This window comes from Salvelinus alpinus, chromosome 18 (genome assembly GCF_045679555.1).
Source record: "Salvelinus alpinus chromosome 18, SLU_Salpinus.1, whole genome shotgun sequence".
Classification (NCBI taxonomy): Eukaryota; Metazoa; Chordata; class Actinopteri; order Salmoniformes; family Salmonidae; genus Salvelinus; species Salvelinus alpinus.
Window position 1 is genome coordinate 8,372,674 of NC_092103.1, and position 17,372 is coordinate 8,390,045.

General features: G+C 42.0%; 1 protein-coding gene across 1 annotated transcript in view; it reads left to right on the forward strand.

Annotated features, from left to right (window-relative positions):
• The window catches only part of LOC139543721 (exosome RNA helicase MTR4), a 53,594-nt gene that overhangs the window by 17,442 nt on the left and 18,780 nt on the right, over positions 1-17,372 (forward strand). Inside the window, exons 14-18 of the mRNA XM_071350073.1 lie at positions 9,278-9,403; positions 14,615-14,765; positions 15,786-15,958; positions 16,182-16,250; positions 16,469-16,597. Of these exons, the coding sequence (XP_071206174.1) occupies positions 9,278-9,403; positions 14,615-14,765; positions 15,786-15,958; positions 16,182-16,250; positions 16,469-16,597 (648 nt within the window). The remainder of the gene's footprint in view (positions 1-9,277; positions 9,404-14,614; positions 14,766-15,785; positions 15,959-16,181; positions 16,251-16,468; positions 16,598-17,372) is intronic.

The following is a 17,372-nucleotide window of genomic DNA, read 5'->3' on the forward strand; positions in this document are numbered from 1 at the left end:
ACACTGGATTGTTTTAAACTAAAACGCAGTGTTCCTGTATCGTATCAGATCCCGTGTATATAGATATGTATCAAATGGTTTTGAAAGGGAACGATGCACATCCCTATTAATAATCTTAGTTCATGGAGGAACATAACCCACTGTACGGTCATAGTATTCCCCTTCCAGTCATTGAAGTGTCCAGTTGATCTTCCAATGTTCTCAATCCCTCCTGTCTGTTTGACTGGCTAAACCCAGGACTGTGATTGTGTCACGTTAGTGAAGACCGGGTCATATCATTATGTTAGTGACTGACTGACTCATCGGGGCATTTTATTCATTACACAGTTTCATCTAGGGCTGTTACGGTGACCTTATTATCTCCACACCGGAGGTCACGAGTCATGATGGCAGTCAAATTCCACGTGACCTTTTAGTCACGGTAATTAGGGGTGGCAGGAAGCCTAGTGGTTAGAGCTTTGGGCCAGTAACCGCAAGGTTGCTAGATGGAATCCCCTAGCTGACAAATAAAAATCTGTCGCTCTGCCCCTGAACAAGGCAGTTAACCCGCTGTTCCTAGGCCGTCATTGTAAATAAGAATTTGTTCTTAACTTCTTGCAACTATAGGGGGTGCTGTTCCGCATTAGCATTTTTTGGTCTCCAAATTAAACTGCCTCGTGCTCAATTCTTGATCGTACAATATGCATATTATTGTTATTATTGGATAGAAAACACTTTCTAGTTTCTATAGCCGTTGGAATTTTGTCTCTGAGTGGTACAGAACTACTTCTACAGCACTTTTCCTGACAGGGAGTCAGATTTCAGAAATTTTGACCCCTGATCTGGGGTCGGTTTTAAGGTGCCTGTAGATGCTATGGAGAAACCGACACTGCCTACGTCTTCCTCTGGGTGTCAGTACGTCATCACGCTTTGAATGGATTCGATTGCGCAATCAGAGCCACTATAAAACACGAAAACGTGGAAGTACCGTTCTCTTCCTGCATGCGTCTTGCGCAAGATGGACATCAGACCTGCCTCCTTCCAAATGGTTGTTTAGCCAGTGATATTTCTCCGGTCATGTTTTTAGTCGTTATAGTTGTTAAAAACATCATAATGTAGTTAATTTGAACCGTTTTATAGCAATTTATATCCGTTTAGTGCGATTTTGAGGAATTTCTTTGTCGTGCACTCTGAAACTTTGGGCACGTTTCGGGGTCCCGTTCGATCGTTAGTGGACATTTCGAAGGACAGAGGACATCTATCGACCAAAAGAAGATTAGACCCAAGAAAGGATACATTGCCCAAGAATCTGATGGAAAATCACCTCATAGTAAGAAATATTTAATATGATAAATCGTTGTTCTGTCGAAATATTTTAAACGCATATTACGCCATTTTGTTTGTTATAGCTTCTCTTGGCGAACGCTGTATAAGAAAGTAAGGATAATTTTAGAAATGTAAATCAGCGATTGCATTAAGAACTAATTTGTCTTTCGATTCCTGTCAACCCTGTATTTTTTAGTCAAGTATATGACTAGCTTTCGATTAAACTAGATCACTCTGAAAGATGACGTCCGACATTTTGAGGCTTGATTTCCTACTATTTTCATTGCATAACCACGGTTTTGTATGGCTAAATATGCACATTTTCGAACAAACTGTATATGTATGTTGTAAAATGATGTTACAGGAGTGTCATCGGAAGAATTCTGAGAAGGTTAGTGAAAAAAATTAATATATTTTGGCGATGATTACGTTATAGCTCTCTTTGGCTTGAATCGATGCTCTGGTAACGTTTGCACATGTGGTATGCTAACTTATCGATTTATTGTGTTTTCGCTGTAAAACGCTTAGAAAATCTGAAATATTGTCTGGAATCACAAGATCTGGGTCTTTCCATTGCTATGCTTTGTCTATTCTTATGAAATGTTTTATGATGAGTAAATTGGTAATACACGTTGCTCTCTGTAGTAATTCTAGTGGATTTGTGATGGTCGGTGCAATTGTAAACTGTGATTTCTACCTGAAATATGCACTTTTTTCTAACAAAACCTATCCTATACCATAAATATGTTATCAGACTGTCATCTGATGAGGTTTTTTATTGGTTATTGGCTATCAATATCTTAGTTGAGCCGAATTGGTGATAGCACCTGAAGGAGTAAGAAACTGATGGAGTTAGAATAGTGGTGTATTTTGCTAACGTGTTTAGCTAACAGATTTACATATTTTGTCTTCCCTGTAAAACATTTTAAAAATCTGAAATGGTGGCTTTATTCACAAGATCTGTATCTTTCATCTGGTGTCTTGGACTTGTGATTTAATGATATTTAGATGCTACTATCTACTTGTGAAGCTATGCTAGCTATGCTAATCAGTGTGTGTGGGGGGTGATCCCGGACCCGGGGTAGAGGCTCGTGAAAGGTTAACTGACTTGACTAGTTAAATAAAGGTTAAAAAAACTGCTGCTGATGGTCAATAGTAGCCTACCAAACTTGCTAACTGCCTGCTACTCAGCACTCTATTGTCCCTCTAATCACTCTGACATCAATGCAAAAGCTATCGAAAATCTAATCAAACACTTCATGAGAGCTCATGTTGTGCAACCTTTCTATAGACTATGCAATTGCGGGAGAAAACAGAGTGAAGGCCTCTATTAAAAAGAGGAGGACCCCATGAGCTTTCTATAGGCTAGGTCTACTATATTTCTCAACTTACCTAATGTGCTTCTCTTGCTTCTTGCTTCTTGCTTCTCTTTGCAACAGGGGTATAGCCTACCTGGCTGGCATAAAAATTAACGCCAGGAAAAGCGTCCTCCATTCGCTATTTAAGTGCATAGATGTCATGTATTTTTTTCCCCTGCCCCCATTTTGAGACAGGTGCATGATAATGGTTCATTGTAAATCAAAACAAATTTCACACAGTGTGTGTGGAAAGTGCCCTTAACTTGTTCCACTTTTTGTTAGGTTACAGCCTTAATCTAAAATTGTTATTTGTTTTTTTTCCCTCATCAATCTACACACAATACCCCATAATGACAAAGCAAAAACTGTTTTGAAATTTTTTCTAATTTAGAAAAAATATACAACGGATCACATTTACATAAGCATTCAGACCCTTAGTACTTTGTTGAAGCACCTTTGGCAGCAATTACGGCAGCAATTATTCTTGGGTGTGACGCTACAAGCTTGGCACACCTGTATTTGGGGAGTTTCTCCCGTTCTTCTCTGCAGATCCTCTCAAGCGCTGTCAGGTTGGATGGGGAGCATTGCTGCAAAGCTATTTTCAGGTCTCCAGAGATTATAAATCGTGTTCAAGTCCGGGCTCTGGCTGGGGAGCTCAAGGACATTCAGAGACTTGTCCCAAAGCCACTCCTGCGTTGTCTTGGCTGTGTGCTTAGGGTCGTTGTCCTGTTGGAAGGTGAACCTTCGCCCCAGTCTGAGGTCCTGAGCACTCTGGAGCAGCTTTTCATCAAGGATCTCTCTGTACTTTGCTCCGTTCATCTTTCCCTCGATCCTGACTAGTCTCCCAGTCCCTGCTGCTGAAAGACATACCCACAGCAAGATGCTGCCACCACCATGCTTCACCATAGGGATGGTGCCAGGTTTCCTCCAGACGTGACACTTCATTTAGGCCAAAGAGTTCAATCTTGGTTTCATCAGACCAGAGGATCTTGTTTCTCATGGTCTGAGAGTCTTTAGGTGCATTTTGGCAAACTCCAAGCGAGCTGTCATGTGCCTTTTACTGAGGAGTGGCTTCCGTCTGGCCACTCTACCATAAAGGCCTGATTTGAGGAGTGTTGCAGAGATGGTTGTCCTTCTGGAAGGTTCTCCTATCTCCAGAGATTGGCCGAGCGGCCAGCTCTAGGAAGAGTCTTGGTGGTTCCACACTTCTTCCATTTAAGAATTATGGAGGCCACTGTGTTCTTGGGGACCTTCAATGCTACGGAAATGTTTTGGTACCCTTCCCCAGATCTGTGCCTCAACACAATCCTGTCTCGGAGCTGTACGGACAATTCCTATCGACCTCATGGCTTGATTTTTGCTCTGACATGCGCTGTCAACTGTGGGACTTTGTATAGACAGGTGTGTGCCTTTCCAAATCATGTCCAATCAATTGAATCTACCACAGGTGGACTTCAAGTTGTAAAAACATCTCAAGGATGATCAATGGGAACAACATGCACCTGAGTTAAATTTCAAATCTCATTGCAAAGGGTCTGATTACATATGTAAATGTAATATTTCATTTTTAATACATTTGCAAACATTTCTACAAACCTGTTTTCGCTTTGTCATTATGGGGTGAATGTGTGCAGATTGCTGATGATTTTAATTAATAGATTGTAGAATAAGGCTAACGTAACAAAATGTGGGAAAAGTCAAGTGGTCTGAGGCACTGTATATTATAAAGACCAGATTAAATCAAGAATAGTCTGATGGGTGACAATATTAGCCTATCACTTGTGAATGATATATTTGCCACCGGGAAATTCAAGTCATTATCAAGTGCTTGTCAAATTGAGAATGCGAGACTGTTGAAGTGTGTACAGCCTGCGCAGAAAATAAAGCAGAGCTCATGCCTGTCATGCAACTTTTTCATATCATTAGAGTCACATCTTGTACCCTTTTGAATGTATTAGAATCAAAACATATGGCCCAAGTTTGTATCACAACTAAAGTGGCCAAAGTACTACTTAAAATTAAGCACATTCTTCCACTTTTAAACGGGTGTAGAGCCTAACTGGCATACATAAGCAGCGCGTGAGTTGTAGGAAGAATTTTCACCATAAAAATGCACCTTTTATAATAAAAGCATTACATGCATAATCGCATTTGTAGTCACTTTTGAGAATGGTATTTTCCTGCTAATGGAACACTAATGGAAACGCACACCTATTTAGGCGAGGTGCTGGCTAGCAGCTCTCTTTTATTTTAAAAATGGAACACTTTCAGCCTACTGCCGTGTGCGCGTTACTGCGCTTATAATTTGAACAAATTGTCTAATGGTTAATCAACATTTTTAGCTAAACGTTATGATCTGTTGCGTAAGCCTCATTACAAAAAACGGGGATGCTAGTGTTTCTATTAATTTGGGATCTATCGCATGTGCAAGTGTCAGACTGTTTGGAATATTTATTTCTCTCACAGGATAGAATACTATGGGGGATAGTAGATTGACATAGGCTAGTATTTTGCTGTTCATTAGGCCAACTCATCTTGTTGGCTGACAAATTAAATGTGGACAGTTCTTCCAATAGCTTCAGGTATGCACCTCGGAATTGGATAAGGACGCACGCAGTTGCGTCCCAGATGTGTCGGTCTTCACTTGTAGCCTGTGAGAGACTCGATCACGTGACTGAGAGCCATGTAAGAGTTGTGCTTCGGTGTGCCCAGCCGGGAGTAACTCCAAATTTAAGCCTGCAGGAGAACTTGTTTCTTTGTTAATCGCTCAACACAGAATAGCCAGCCGCATGTACACACTCCCTCAAATACTTTGGAGAAAATATCCTGTTTTATTCAGCTATATTCAATTGGATTCTTCATACTATAAAATAATGCCAAGGAATTCTAAGCACGTCTTGTCTGCCAAATGAGTGTAGCCCATAGCCAGATCAGGACAACGCAGAGTATGCTATTATGTTCTTCTGAAGTAGACTACATTTTCTTCATATCATGTTTTTTTAGACCTGTCTAAAATAAATTATGGCTTTATTGTGATGGATTTAATTTATTAGACTTTTTCAAATGTAGATGTTCCAAAGGTCTGCATCAGTGGCTTGTAGGCTATGCGTGGAAGCCAGGAGATGCTAAATGTGTTTTAGACAGTTATTTGCTTGACAATCACCGGCTGACAATTTAATTACCGCCACAGCCCTAGTTTCATCACTCCCTGGAATGATTAATAGCCATCATTAGGTTTGGATAAACACAGTACACGTGTTTCAATCTGGGTAATCCCTGCTATGTTGCAACCAGACCGACAGATGAACCCAGGGTTATAACTTGATGTAGTGCAGAGCGCTCTCTGTCTGACTTTTCATCTTGAGGCTTCCTCATCATTTTCGCTGCGTGTTTGTGTGACGCCTTTTATAAAGCCATGGTAGCTCTGACAAAGATAAACAGCCACGTCTTGTTTATGTGAGGAGCTGGGGGTCACAGGACTGGTCGTGAATCAAGCTGTTGGGAATAAAAGGGCTGGATTATTACCCCTTTGGCTCGGGGATGGGGAGAGAGAAAGAGCGAGGAGAGCGATTGCTTGCTTGATAAAGGGTGGGAGAGAGAAAAAGGAAGCGGTTGTCCAAGAGGCTTACGAGGAACATCTGGTGTGGGAGAACTGATGCCAGAACACCACGCATGCAGTCAAGGCCTCTCCCTCCCTCCATCACAAAGCAAAAGGGAGAGATCCAGGGCCCCTTCACGGGGTGACTGCCCCCTCTAAGCTCTCCTCTGGCTCTGTCATGGTGTGTGCGAGTCTCGCAGAGATGTAAGGAGAGAGTCGAGCCCCGTGCCAGTGTTAAACATGGGACCAAATGTTATAGAGCACCATAAATGCCCAAGAGATTAGAGTTGAATCTGCTTGACAAAGGCATAAAAGGAACTGTTTGGATTAGCTCGTTCGTGGCAGAGCCAGTAATGTTTATAAGTCCGAGACCAAATGGAATCTGGTGATTTTTAAATCAGTGCCATGTGTGGCAGGCAGCTTTAGTAAAGCAGAGGGTTTATAAACCAATTGGCAAATCAAGCCATTGCAGCTCTTCTCCATGTTAATGTCCTGATGAGGTCTTTGTGCGCGTTGCAACTAGTGCTGGCACAATTACCGTATAACCTACGGTTATGGATGACGACCGTTGTGACCATAAAATAACCGTCATAACCGGTATAACATTTAATATAAGAATTATACACACACGCAATGCATTCAGAAAGTATTCAGACCCCTTTACTTTTACTACATTTTGTTACAGCCTTATTCTAAAATGAATTGTTTCTTTCCATCAGTGTACACACAATACCCCGCAAATTTATAAAAATAAAAATAAAAAGATAACATTTGCAGAAGCGTTCAGACCCTTTACTCAGGACTTTATTCTCTGCAGATTCTCTCAAGCTCTGTCAGGTTGGATGGGGAGTGTTGCTGCACACCTATTTTTCAGTCCCTCCAGAGATGTTTGATGGGGTTTAAGTCGGGGCTCTGGCTGGGCCACTCAAGGACACCACTCCTGAGTTGTCTTGGCTGTGTGCTTAGGGTCGTTGTCTTGTTGGAAGGTGATCCTTCTTGGTCAAATAGCCCATACGCAGCCTGGAGGTGTGTTGGGTCATTGTCCTGTTGAAAAACGAATGATAGTCACGCTAAGCGCAAACCAGATGGGATGGCGTATCTCTACAGAATGCTGTGGTAGCCATGCTGGTTACGTGTGCCTTGAATTCTAAATAAATCACAGGCTGTGTCACCAGCAAAGCACCATCACACCACCTCCTCCATGCTTCACGGTGGGAACCACAGATGCGGATATCATCCCTTCACCTACTCTGCGTCTCACAAAGACACGGCGGTTGGAACCAAAAATCTCAATTTTGGACTCATCAGACCAAAGGCCAGATTTCCACGGTCTAATGCCCATTGCGTGTGTTTCTTGGCCCAAGCAAGTCTCTTCTTTGTATTGGTGTCTTTTAGTAGTGGTTTCTTTGCAACAATTTGACCATGAAGGCCTGATTCACAGTCTCCTTTGAACAGTTGTGTGTTACTTGAACTCTGAAGCATTTATTTGGGCTGCAATTTCTGAGGTGCAGTTAACTCAAATGAACCTATTCTCTGCAGCAGAGGTAACTGTGGGTCTTCCTTTCCTGTAGCAGTCCTCATGAGAGCCAGTTTCATCATAGCACTTGATGGTTTTTGCAACTGCACTTTTAAAAGTTCTTGAAATGTTCCATATTGACTGACCTTCATGTCTTAAAGTCATTATGGCCTGTTGTTTCTCTTTGCTAATTTGAGCTCTTCTTGCCATAATATGGACTTGGTCTTTTACCAAATAGGGCTGTCTTCTGTATACCACCCCGACAACTGATTGGCTCAAACGCATTAAGAAGGAAAGCAATTCCACTAATTTAATTTTAACAAAGCACACCTGTTAATGTAAATGCATTCCAGGTAACTACCTCAGGAAGTTGGTTGAAAGAATGCCAAGCTGTCAAGGCAGCTACTTTGAATAATCTCAAATATAAAATATTTTTTGTTTAACACTTTTTTTGGGTTACTACATTATTCCATATGTGTTATTTCATAGTTTTGATGTCTTCAATATTATTATACAATGTAAAACTAAACATTTTGAAAAAGCCTTGAATGACAATGTGTAAACTTTTGACTGGTTGTGTGTGTACAAAACTTAACACCTTCTTAATATATACACACACACACACATTCTACAAGGTGTTGAAAGTGTTCCACAGGGATGCTGGCCCATGTTATGTCCAATGCTTCCCACAGTTGGCTTGATGTCCTTTCAGTGGTTATATTTTATTAATGTATTTAACCTTTACTTAGCTAAGCAAGTCAGTTGCGAACAAATTCTTATTTACAATGACGACGGCCTACCGGGGAACAGGGGGTTAACTGCCTTGTTCAGGGGCAGAACAACAGATTTTTACCTTGTCAGCTCTGGGATTCGATCCAGCAACCTTTCGGTTACTCGCCCAACGCTCTAACCTCTAGGCTACCTGCCGCCCCACACGGGAAACTGTTGAGTTTAAACAACCCAGCAGCAATGCAGTTCTTGACACAAACCGGTGCTCCTGGCACCTACTACCATACCCCGTTCAAAGACACTTAAATCTTTTGTCTTTTGTCTCGCCCATTCACCCTCTGAATGGCACCCACACAATCCATGTCTCAATTGTCTCAAGGCTTAAAATTCCTTCTTTAGCATGTTTCCTCCCCTTCATCTACACTAAACAGTCTAGCTTTAGGAACAAACCTCCACTCACTGTTCTGGCTTTGTTTCAGAGGAATGCATTTGACATCTAAAAGAGAATTGGCCTTATTTGAGTAAATGAATCTGATTCCGTACACATTTCTAATGACGATTAGGCCAAAGTAGTTTAACTTCTGTCATTGGTACTCGCTCCACGTTTCTGAACTACTTCTCCCACGCAAAAGATGTCCATGCATGTGTGAATATTGACGTGGCTGCTATTTGTGTGTCTGTGAGCGAGCAAGCATGTGTGTTTTGACAGCTGTGACTATTATTAGTGACAATATTAATGTGCTGTGCTCTCGCTCTCTCTCTCTCTGTTAGATCACGTCTGGTGAGTACATCCAGATGTCCGGTCGAGCTGGCAGGAGAGGGATGGATGAGAGGGGTATCGTCATCTTCATGGTGGATGAGAAGATGAGCCCTGCAATTGGGAAACAGCTGCTTAAGGTACTGACTAAACACAGACTGCACACTGGGGCTTTGAATAACAGCTGTATGTGTGTCATTTTCACACACAAGGATCATCCTCATAACTTTTCTCCGTGTGTATGTGTGTGTGTACAGAATGTCAATACACACATGAATGATTGGGATGCCTGCAGTGTTGGCATTGATCTGATATCTTCTTTTTTTAGGGGTTATAGAACGCTTCTTAGTATGTACACTATACAAGTCCCAGAACACCTAGTAGTACAGTTGTAAAACACTTTCAGCACCAGATCAGTTACTCTAGAATCTTGCACTATTCCTATCCCCTGCTGGGATGATCTCACAATGGTTCTCGGGCCAAGACATCTCCCCTAGTGTTTTTAAAACGACGCAGTCCTCCCCTCCACACACTGTTCGGGTGACGTACAGGCTCTATGAATGATTGCACAGCGGTGGGGTAGAGAGGGCAGGGGTTTACAAGCACAACCTGAGCCAAGAGCCCTGATATTCTCCTGAGCCGCAGTAATGGAGTGAGTCGGTCGTTTTGGGGTTCTCTACTGGGTCACAGAGCTACTTCCCGACCCTCGGGTCATTTACACGCACACACAGAGAGAGACAAGGACAGATAGACATGCCTGTGTAGAAAAACACTTCCCCTAAACTGTAGCTCATTCCTGACCTTCAGGTCATTTGCAAGTACACACTCACTCAGCCGCAGCCAAACACTTCTCCTAACCTATAGGGAGTCCTTAGAGTCTTGATATAATCAGGCATCTATCGGCTCTTGGTTTGATTAACTGACTCTCACGTTCAAACCTCAAGTCTTTAGGGAGTCTTAACACAATCAGGGACCTGCTGGATCCTTGGTTTGGTTAACTGGCTTGCAAGCCTGAAATCCCAAAGCGCAAACCTTTCTTTCCATTTAGGTGGTCCTGTAGTGTAGAGGTTCTCTCTGGGGAACAGTCTGTCCTCCGTCTCTTCCTGGTCCCTTGTGTCGCTGGTCCTGGGTTGAAGCCCGTTAAGGCTTGCGCAACACCATCTTTCACAGACAAAAGTGCAGTTAATCTTGGTCTTAACCAGTGTTTTCCTCCTTTCCACTGTCGGCTATACAGCCGGTTACACAATCATTTTCAGCCAGATACTTTTTCCACTTAAATTAACTAGACACATTTAAAAAACATTTTTTTATACAATTCGCAAGTCAGAAAATAACTCCGCTGAGCCACCTGCTAAAATAAGTGATGCGAATTGAAAAGTAGCCTAGTTAATTCATAGTTAGAAAATAAGTCTGCTGAGCCCTCTCCTGCGAGAATTTGTGATTTTATAGATAGGACAAGCGCCTGTCAGTCCCAAAGTGAGCAATGACAGGGAAACACTGATGGTTTGCCAGTCGGCTGTCTGTTCCTCCTGGTACCTGGGTGTGTTTGTTGACACTGGTGGTTGAACTCAAATTTCTTTACACGGCGGGGGAGAGCATGATGCTCCTTCGTCTGTGAGTCAATTTGCACGTCCCATATACAGTGGGGAGAACAAGTATTTGATACACTGCCGATTTTGCAGGTTTTCCTACTTACAAAGCATGTAGAGGTCTGTAATTTTTATCATAGGTACACTTCAACTGTGAGAGACGGAATCTAAAACAAAAATCCAGAAAATCACATTGTATGATTTTTAAATAATTAATTTGCATTTTATTGCATGACATAAGTATTTGATCACCTACCAACCAGTAAGAATTCCGGCTCTCACAGACCTGTTAGTTTTTCTTTAAGAAGCCCTCCTGTTCTCCACTCATTACCTGTATTAACTGCACCTGTTTGAACTCGTTACCTGTATAAAAGACACCTGTCCACACACTCAATCAAACAGATTCTAACCTCTCCACAATGACCAAGACCAGAGAGCTGTGTAAGGACATCAGGGATAAAATTGTAGACCTGCACAAGGCTGGGATGGGCTACAGGACAATAGGCAAGCAGCTTGGTGAGAAGGAAACAACTGTTGGCGCAATTATTAGAAAATGGAAGAAGTTCAAGATGACGGTCAATCACCCTCGGTCTTGGGCTCCATGCAAGATTTCACCTCGTGGGGCATCAATGATCATGAGGAAGGTGAGGGATCAGCCCTAGACTACACGGCAGGACCTGGTCAATGACATGAAGAGAGCTGGGACCACAGTCTCAAAGAAAACCATTAGTAACACACTACGCCGTCATGGATTAAAATCCTGCAGCGCACGCAAGGTCCCCCTGCTTAAGCCAGTGCATGTCCAGGCCTGTTTGAAGTTTGCCAATGACCATCTGGATGATCCAGAGGAGGAATGGGAGAAGGTCATGTGGTCTGATGAGACAAAAATAGAGCTTTTTGGTCTAACTCCACTCGCCGTGTTTGGAGGAAGAAGAAGTATGAGTACAACCCCAAGAACACCATCCCAACCGTGAAGCATGGAGGTGGAAACATCATTCTTTGGGGATGCTTTTCTGCAAAGGGGACAGGACGACTGCACCGTATTGAGGGGAGGATGGATGGGGCCATGTATCGCGAGATCTTGGCCAACAACCTCCTTCCCTCAGTAAGAGCATTGAAGATGGGTCGTGGCTGGGTCTTCCAGCATGACAACGACACGAAGCACACAGCCATGGCAACTAAGGAGTGGCTCCGTAAGAAGCATCTCAAGGTCCTGGAGTGGCCTAGCCAGTCTCCAGACCTGAACCCAATAGAAAATCTTTGGAGGGAGCTGAAAGTCCGTATTGCCCAGCGACAGCCCCGAAACCTGAAGGATCTGGAGAAGATCTGTAGGGAGGAGTGGGCCAAAATCCCTGCTGCAGTGTGTGCAAACCTAGTCAAGAACTACAGGAAACGTATGATCTCTGTAATTGCAAACAAAGGTTTCTGTACCAAATATTAAGTTCTGCTTTTCTGATGTATCAAATACTTATGTCATGCAATAAAATGCAAATTAATTACTTAAAAATCATACAATGTGATTTTCTGGATTTTTGTTTTAGATTCCGTCTCTCATAGTTGAAGTGTACTTATGATAAAAATTACAGACCTCTACATGCTTTGTAAGTAGGAAAACCTGCAAAATCGGCAGTGTATCAAATACTTGTTCTCCCCACTGTAATGTGGGAACGATGAGTCAAAATCCACTTAGCCTATTTTCTGGCACCATTTTATTTTCTTTCGTGTGTTTCGTATGCAGCCACCAAGTACTGGTGCGTAGGCTATTACTGTACTTGGACGAACAGCAAGCTTTAGTTTGTAAAAGGTGTCGAACTGACTGAGGTCGATGTCATATCCTTGCCATTTATAAATCATTTAACTTAGTTTACATGTCCATGGTATCGCATCGGGACAAGTCAACTAAAGCTCTCGTTTTGTATTTTCAATCTGAAGTCCATTAGGACTTGCCAGGCAGTGACGTTAAAGTGAGTGACTTGTCAGCCTACCGAATCCCATTGGTAAGAGAGCCATTTATTTGGTTCCCTAATTTGCATACTGGTAGGCTTTTTGGCGATTATCCGCAGATAAATTGTTAGGCTAGTAGAGCAATAGCCTCACTCTGGTACAAAATATCATAAAAGAAAATGGATTGAATTGTGTTAAAAGTGAATGTTTCTTAGATCAATTATCTTTGAAAATACCATATCTAATTCATTTAATCCGTGTCGGAGTAGTCAACTGCTGCTTTCTGTGTCGCGAAGCTCATGATTAACACCTGCTTCGTTCTTCAAACATACCAGTATTGCAGATAGTTGAGAAAAAGCCTCTTGAAAGGAAGCTCGAAGCCTGGGGAAGTCAGCAAACTCTCTTACAAGATTCTTTAAAAAATATATTTTTTTACATTTTTATAAATGACATTCTGCCATTCCCAGTTGCACACAACTAGTTGAAATTCTTTCACTAATTTAACTGATGTCGTTCTATCTCTTAACATGTATGGACCCAGAACCTAATTGAACATCTGCTCGAGAACCATTTTTCCAGTAGAAAAAGTGCCCATCACACAATTCAAATTTATGTTCAATTTTCATTTTTTATTTTTTTTTCAAGATAGTTTGGGCTATTCTGTTTTAATAAAATGCATAATTTGAAGAACAAACATTGTGGCAATTCATACATTGCGGTAAAATACTTTAATTTCATAAGACGACGGGTTAAATGTAAAAAAAAAAAGAAAAAGAAAAAAGTTTTTCTTACTTAGAAAATAGTCCTTATCATACCGGCCTATACAAATCCAAAAACGCTAACAATACACTGAATTCATACATTTTTACTATTTGAAATTCTAAACAATACCACAAGAAATGTGTACAGTCTGAGGTCAACTCAAAGTATTCAATCATTTTGCTGTGTATTTCGGATGGCATCAAGGCATTAGAATGTACCAGAGGCCACCAAAAATAGTTTTATGCAAACAATTCTTAAACCCACTGGGGGAGGAGGCTTACTCCCCGGGGGGTCCTGCCTGGCTACTTTTTCTATTTGGCTGGCTACTTCATGTGTTTGTGGAAAACACTGGCTAACACATGACAGATTAATGGCAGAAATGTATTTTAATGAGACATCTGGCTGCGCTGGAGTAGATATCATTTATCTTCTTACTGTACTGTTTGTAATCGCTTTCTGGAAAACACAACTGAAGGATATGTTTCGATTGCGAAAGAAAGATTCTGAGAAACTCAAACTGCCCATGGCTTCATAGACAAGTGGTCTCAAACATTTCATTGGATAATGGGTAACTTTTCTGTTGTAATGTGATTTCACAATTTGGTACATTTAGTCACTCACCATCAGCTTGTGTTGATTTTAATGGGAGCTCCAAACTCCATGTTTATGTTTCAGTCCCTAACTAGAGGACTTGTCAGAGTAGGACGGGATGACAATGTTTGACTGATTTCAAGGTCTGTTAAGTGTTAAACTGTTCCATGAGTTGCTCAGCTGTCCTTATGACAGGGTTATCCAAACACTCCATTTCAATTCACTCAATTGATGAGGTAATCTGAAATTCCAATGTTCCTCATTGAAAAGCATGACTTGGGTCTTTTGTCCCATGCGTTCACCGAGTTACTCAGCTTTCCTTATGACGTGACCGTGTGTCTTTTTGAATAGTCAGCTGAATGACCATCGTCCTCTCCCCTGCTCCACCGGAGCTTACCCTGCTGAATGCGTTCGATCTGTCTAAACCTAACCACCTCTCTCCTGTCTTCTCCTTTCTCTCCGCAGGGCTCGGCAGACCCTCTGAACAGTGCCTTCCATCTCACCTACAACATGGTTCTCAACCTGCTGCGCGTGGAGGAGATCAACCCGGAGTACATGCTGGAGAAGTCTTTCTACCAGTTTCAGCACTACAGGGCTGTGCCCGGGGTCGTAGAGAGTGAGTACAGAATACAGGCCTACCTACTCCAGTCCTGTATTTGGTTCTCAACCTCTCCATTGGTTGGGAATTCCCCCCCGCTAGTCATGCTTTATTCAAGAGAATAGATCAGATTGATTCGGTAGACTGTTCTGTTGATTTGGTTTGGTCAAATATAGTACGAGTAAAGCTTTATAAAGACGTGTTTTGATGTTGCCTAGTTGCTGGTGTATTATTGATCCTCTTAACTTTAGGAGAGTGTCATGTTGACTCAAACCAAATGTACTTTTTTTAATTACTCGACCATTTTAAGTCATGTCCCCTGCTCGTTCTTGACTTTTCCTGTTTAAAACGCTGTCATTGTTTGAATCTTAATATCACAAAAAGAACGTGTTACAATCAGTTTAAGAGAACATGTAATTTCTCCCCCTGCCCGTCATTCACTGGCAGTCAGCTTGAAACTACACCTAAACTAATTTCACACACACACACACACACACACACATATATATATATATATATATATATATATATATATATTAATAGTAAAACGAGATTAAATTGACAATAGTCTGATGGGTGAGAATATTATCAATTGTCAAATTGTATGTAAAGATTAGCAGATTAGATCTGATTAGCAGTGCACCTTGGAATTGACACAGGCAGGTAAACGGAGTGCCAAAAAGGGACTCCTAGTCACAGGCAGGTAAGACTTTTTGATGTCTGTATAGTATCAAAAATAGCAGATTCAGATTCCAAATCCCCTATCCTTGCCAAACAACGAAAATGACCCCGTGAGCTCCATTTTAAAATAAAACTTTGGGCAGAATCACCGTGATTCCGCGAGCTTGTGACACAGTAATTTTAGCGATAGAATATATTAAATATATTTAATAGAAAGTTTGTGTATATCATTCATCAGTGTGAGCTGCTATTTTTAGCTGCTCGTTCCATACCGGAATTCCCACTCTAGTGATGTGCGTACCCATTCTAGCAATTCTATTTCTATGTGTACGACTGCCTTTCCTCTGATGTGCACAGAGATGGCGAAGCTGGAAGAGATGTACAACGCCATAGAGATCCCCAACGAGGAGAGTGTGGTGACCTACTATAAGATCCGCCAACAGCTGGCCAAACTGAGCAAGGAGATAGAGGAGTTCATCCACAAGCCAAAATACTGCCTTCCCTTCCTCCAGCCTGGCAGACTGGTCAAGGTTAGAGACCCAAATACCACTCATACCACCAACTAAAGTACTTGCAATGTAGCACAGCCCAAAGACAACATGTACACCACCGTTCTTTAGTCTTCATGTGCTGTTCAAAAGGGCTTATGCAGATTTTTTTTTTTTTCCCCAACGTAGTTTTTCTGAGATAAGGAACAATATGAGTGTTTTGTTGTACGTACAGACGTGCCTATAATGTTGAACTATTTTCCAGGTCAAAAACGAAGATGCTGACTTTGGGTGGGGCGTGGTTGTTAATTTCTCAAAGAAGTCAAACGTCAAGGTAATTTTGATATGTTGAATGTTATCAGAAAGGATCTGTGAAAACTGCCTTTTTTTAAAAAACTGAAAACGAAATACAATGTAGATACAACTTGTGTTATAGCTTGTTTTTATGGCATGTGTTTTGGGGCTCTGTGTTATGCATTTGTTGTCCTTTAGGTTACCCCATAATGCTTAGTGTTGCACCCATGTTGAGGGTGTGTGATTGTTTCCCTCCAGGCCATTACGGGTGACGCAGATCCTCTATACGTGGTGGAGGTGCTGGTCCACTGCAGTAAGGAGAGTGTGAAGAACACCGCCACAGAGGCTGCCAAACCTGCTGCCGCTGGGGAGAAGGGTGAAATGCAGGTGGGTACATATGATGGGGGGGGGGGGGTGGCTCTGTCAGAAATGGCTCTCTATTGCGGTGGTTCCTTTTTTGGGGGGGGGGGGACTCAGGCTTTCAACTTACTCTTAAGTTGTAATAGTAGAATGGGGAATTGTATTGGGAATTGCAGAGCTATTTAGAACTTGTCACAAATTCCCAGATCTAGCCCGTGTCAGCTTCAAGTTTTTAGCTAGTTTTTTTTGCTCATAGATATTGTAATGTTTGAGTCGCTCCGACATCACATTAGACATGGCAAAATGTGTAGAATTGCAGGAAAAATCCACCCCATGGTGAAATGTATAGAAATGCAGGGGGGAAAAGGTGTGGGATGTTCCCCAATGATGGAAGGGGGGAACCACTGCCCTAGTGCACTACTTTTGACCCTATATGGCCTCACACAGAGTCAAAAGACCTGATGGTTTGCAAGTTCAGATATAGCCAATGCAATGCTGTGATACAATAATATCACTGGACACTATGTACTCCTGGTTTGGTGGTCTGCCGCAGGATGGAATCCAACATTGAAGTGGTTCTTTCTAGAATGTAGACCACACACACAAGTAATTTATGGGAGGGGTTACTACACTGTAACTGTCCCTGAGCCTGAAGGAAATCAAACACTGCCAAGTCGTTAATGGTGAAACTGCTGCTGTGCTGTGTCCTAGAGCGTCCCTTTAACTTAAAGCAACAACCACGTAATGAAATGGAACACATATTATATCTCTGTTTTCAGGAGGAATTAGCTTGTATGCTATG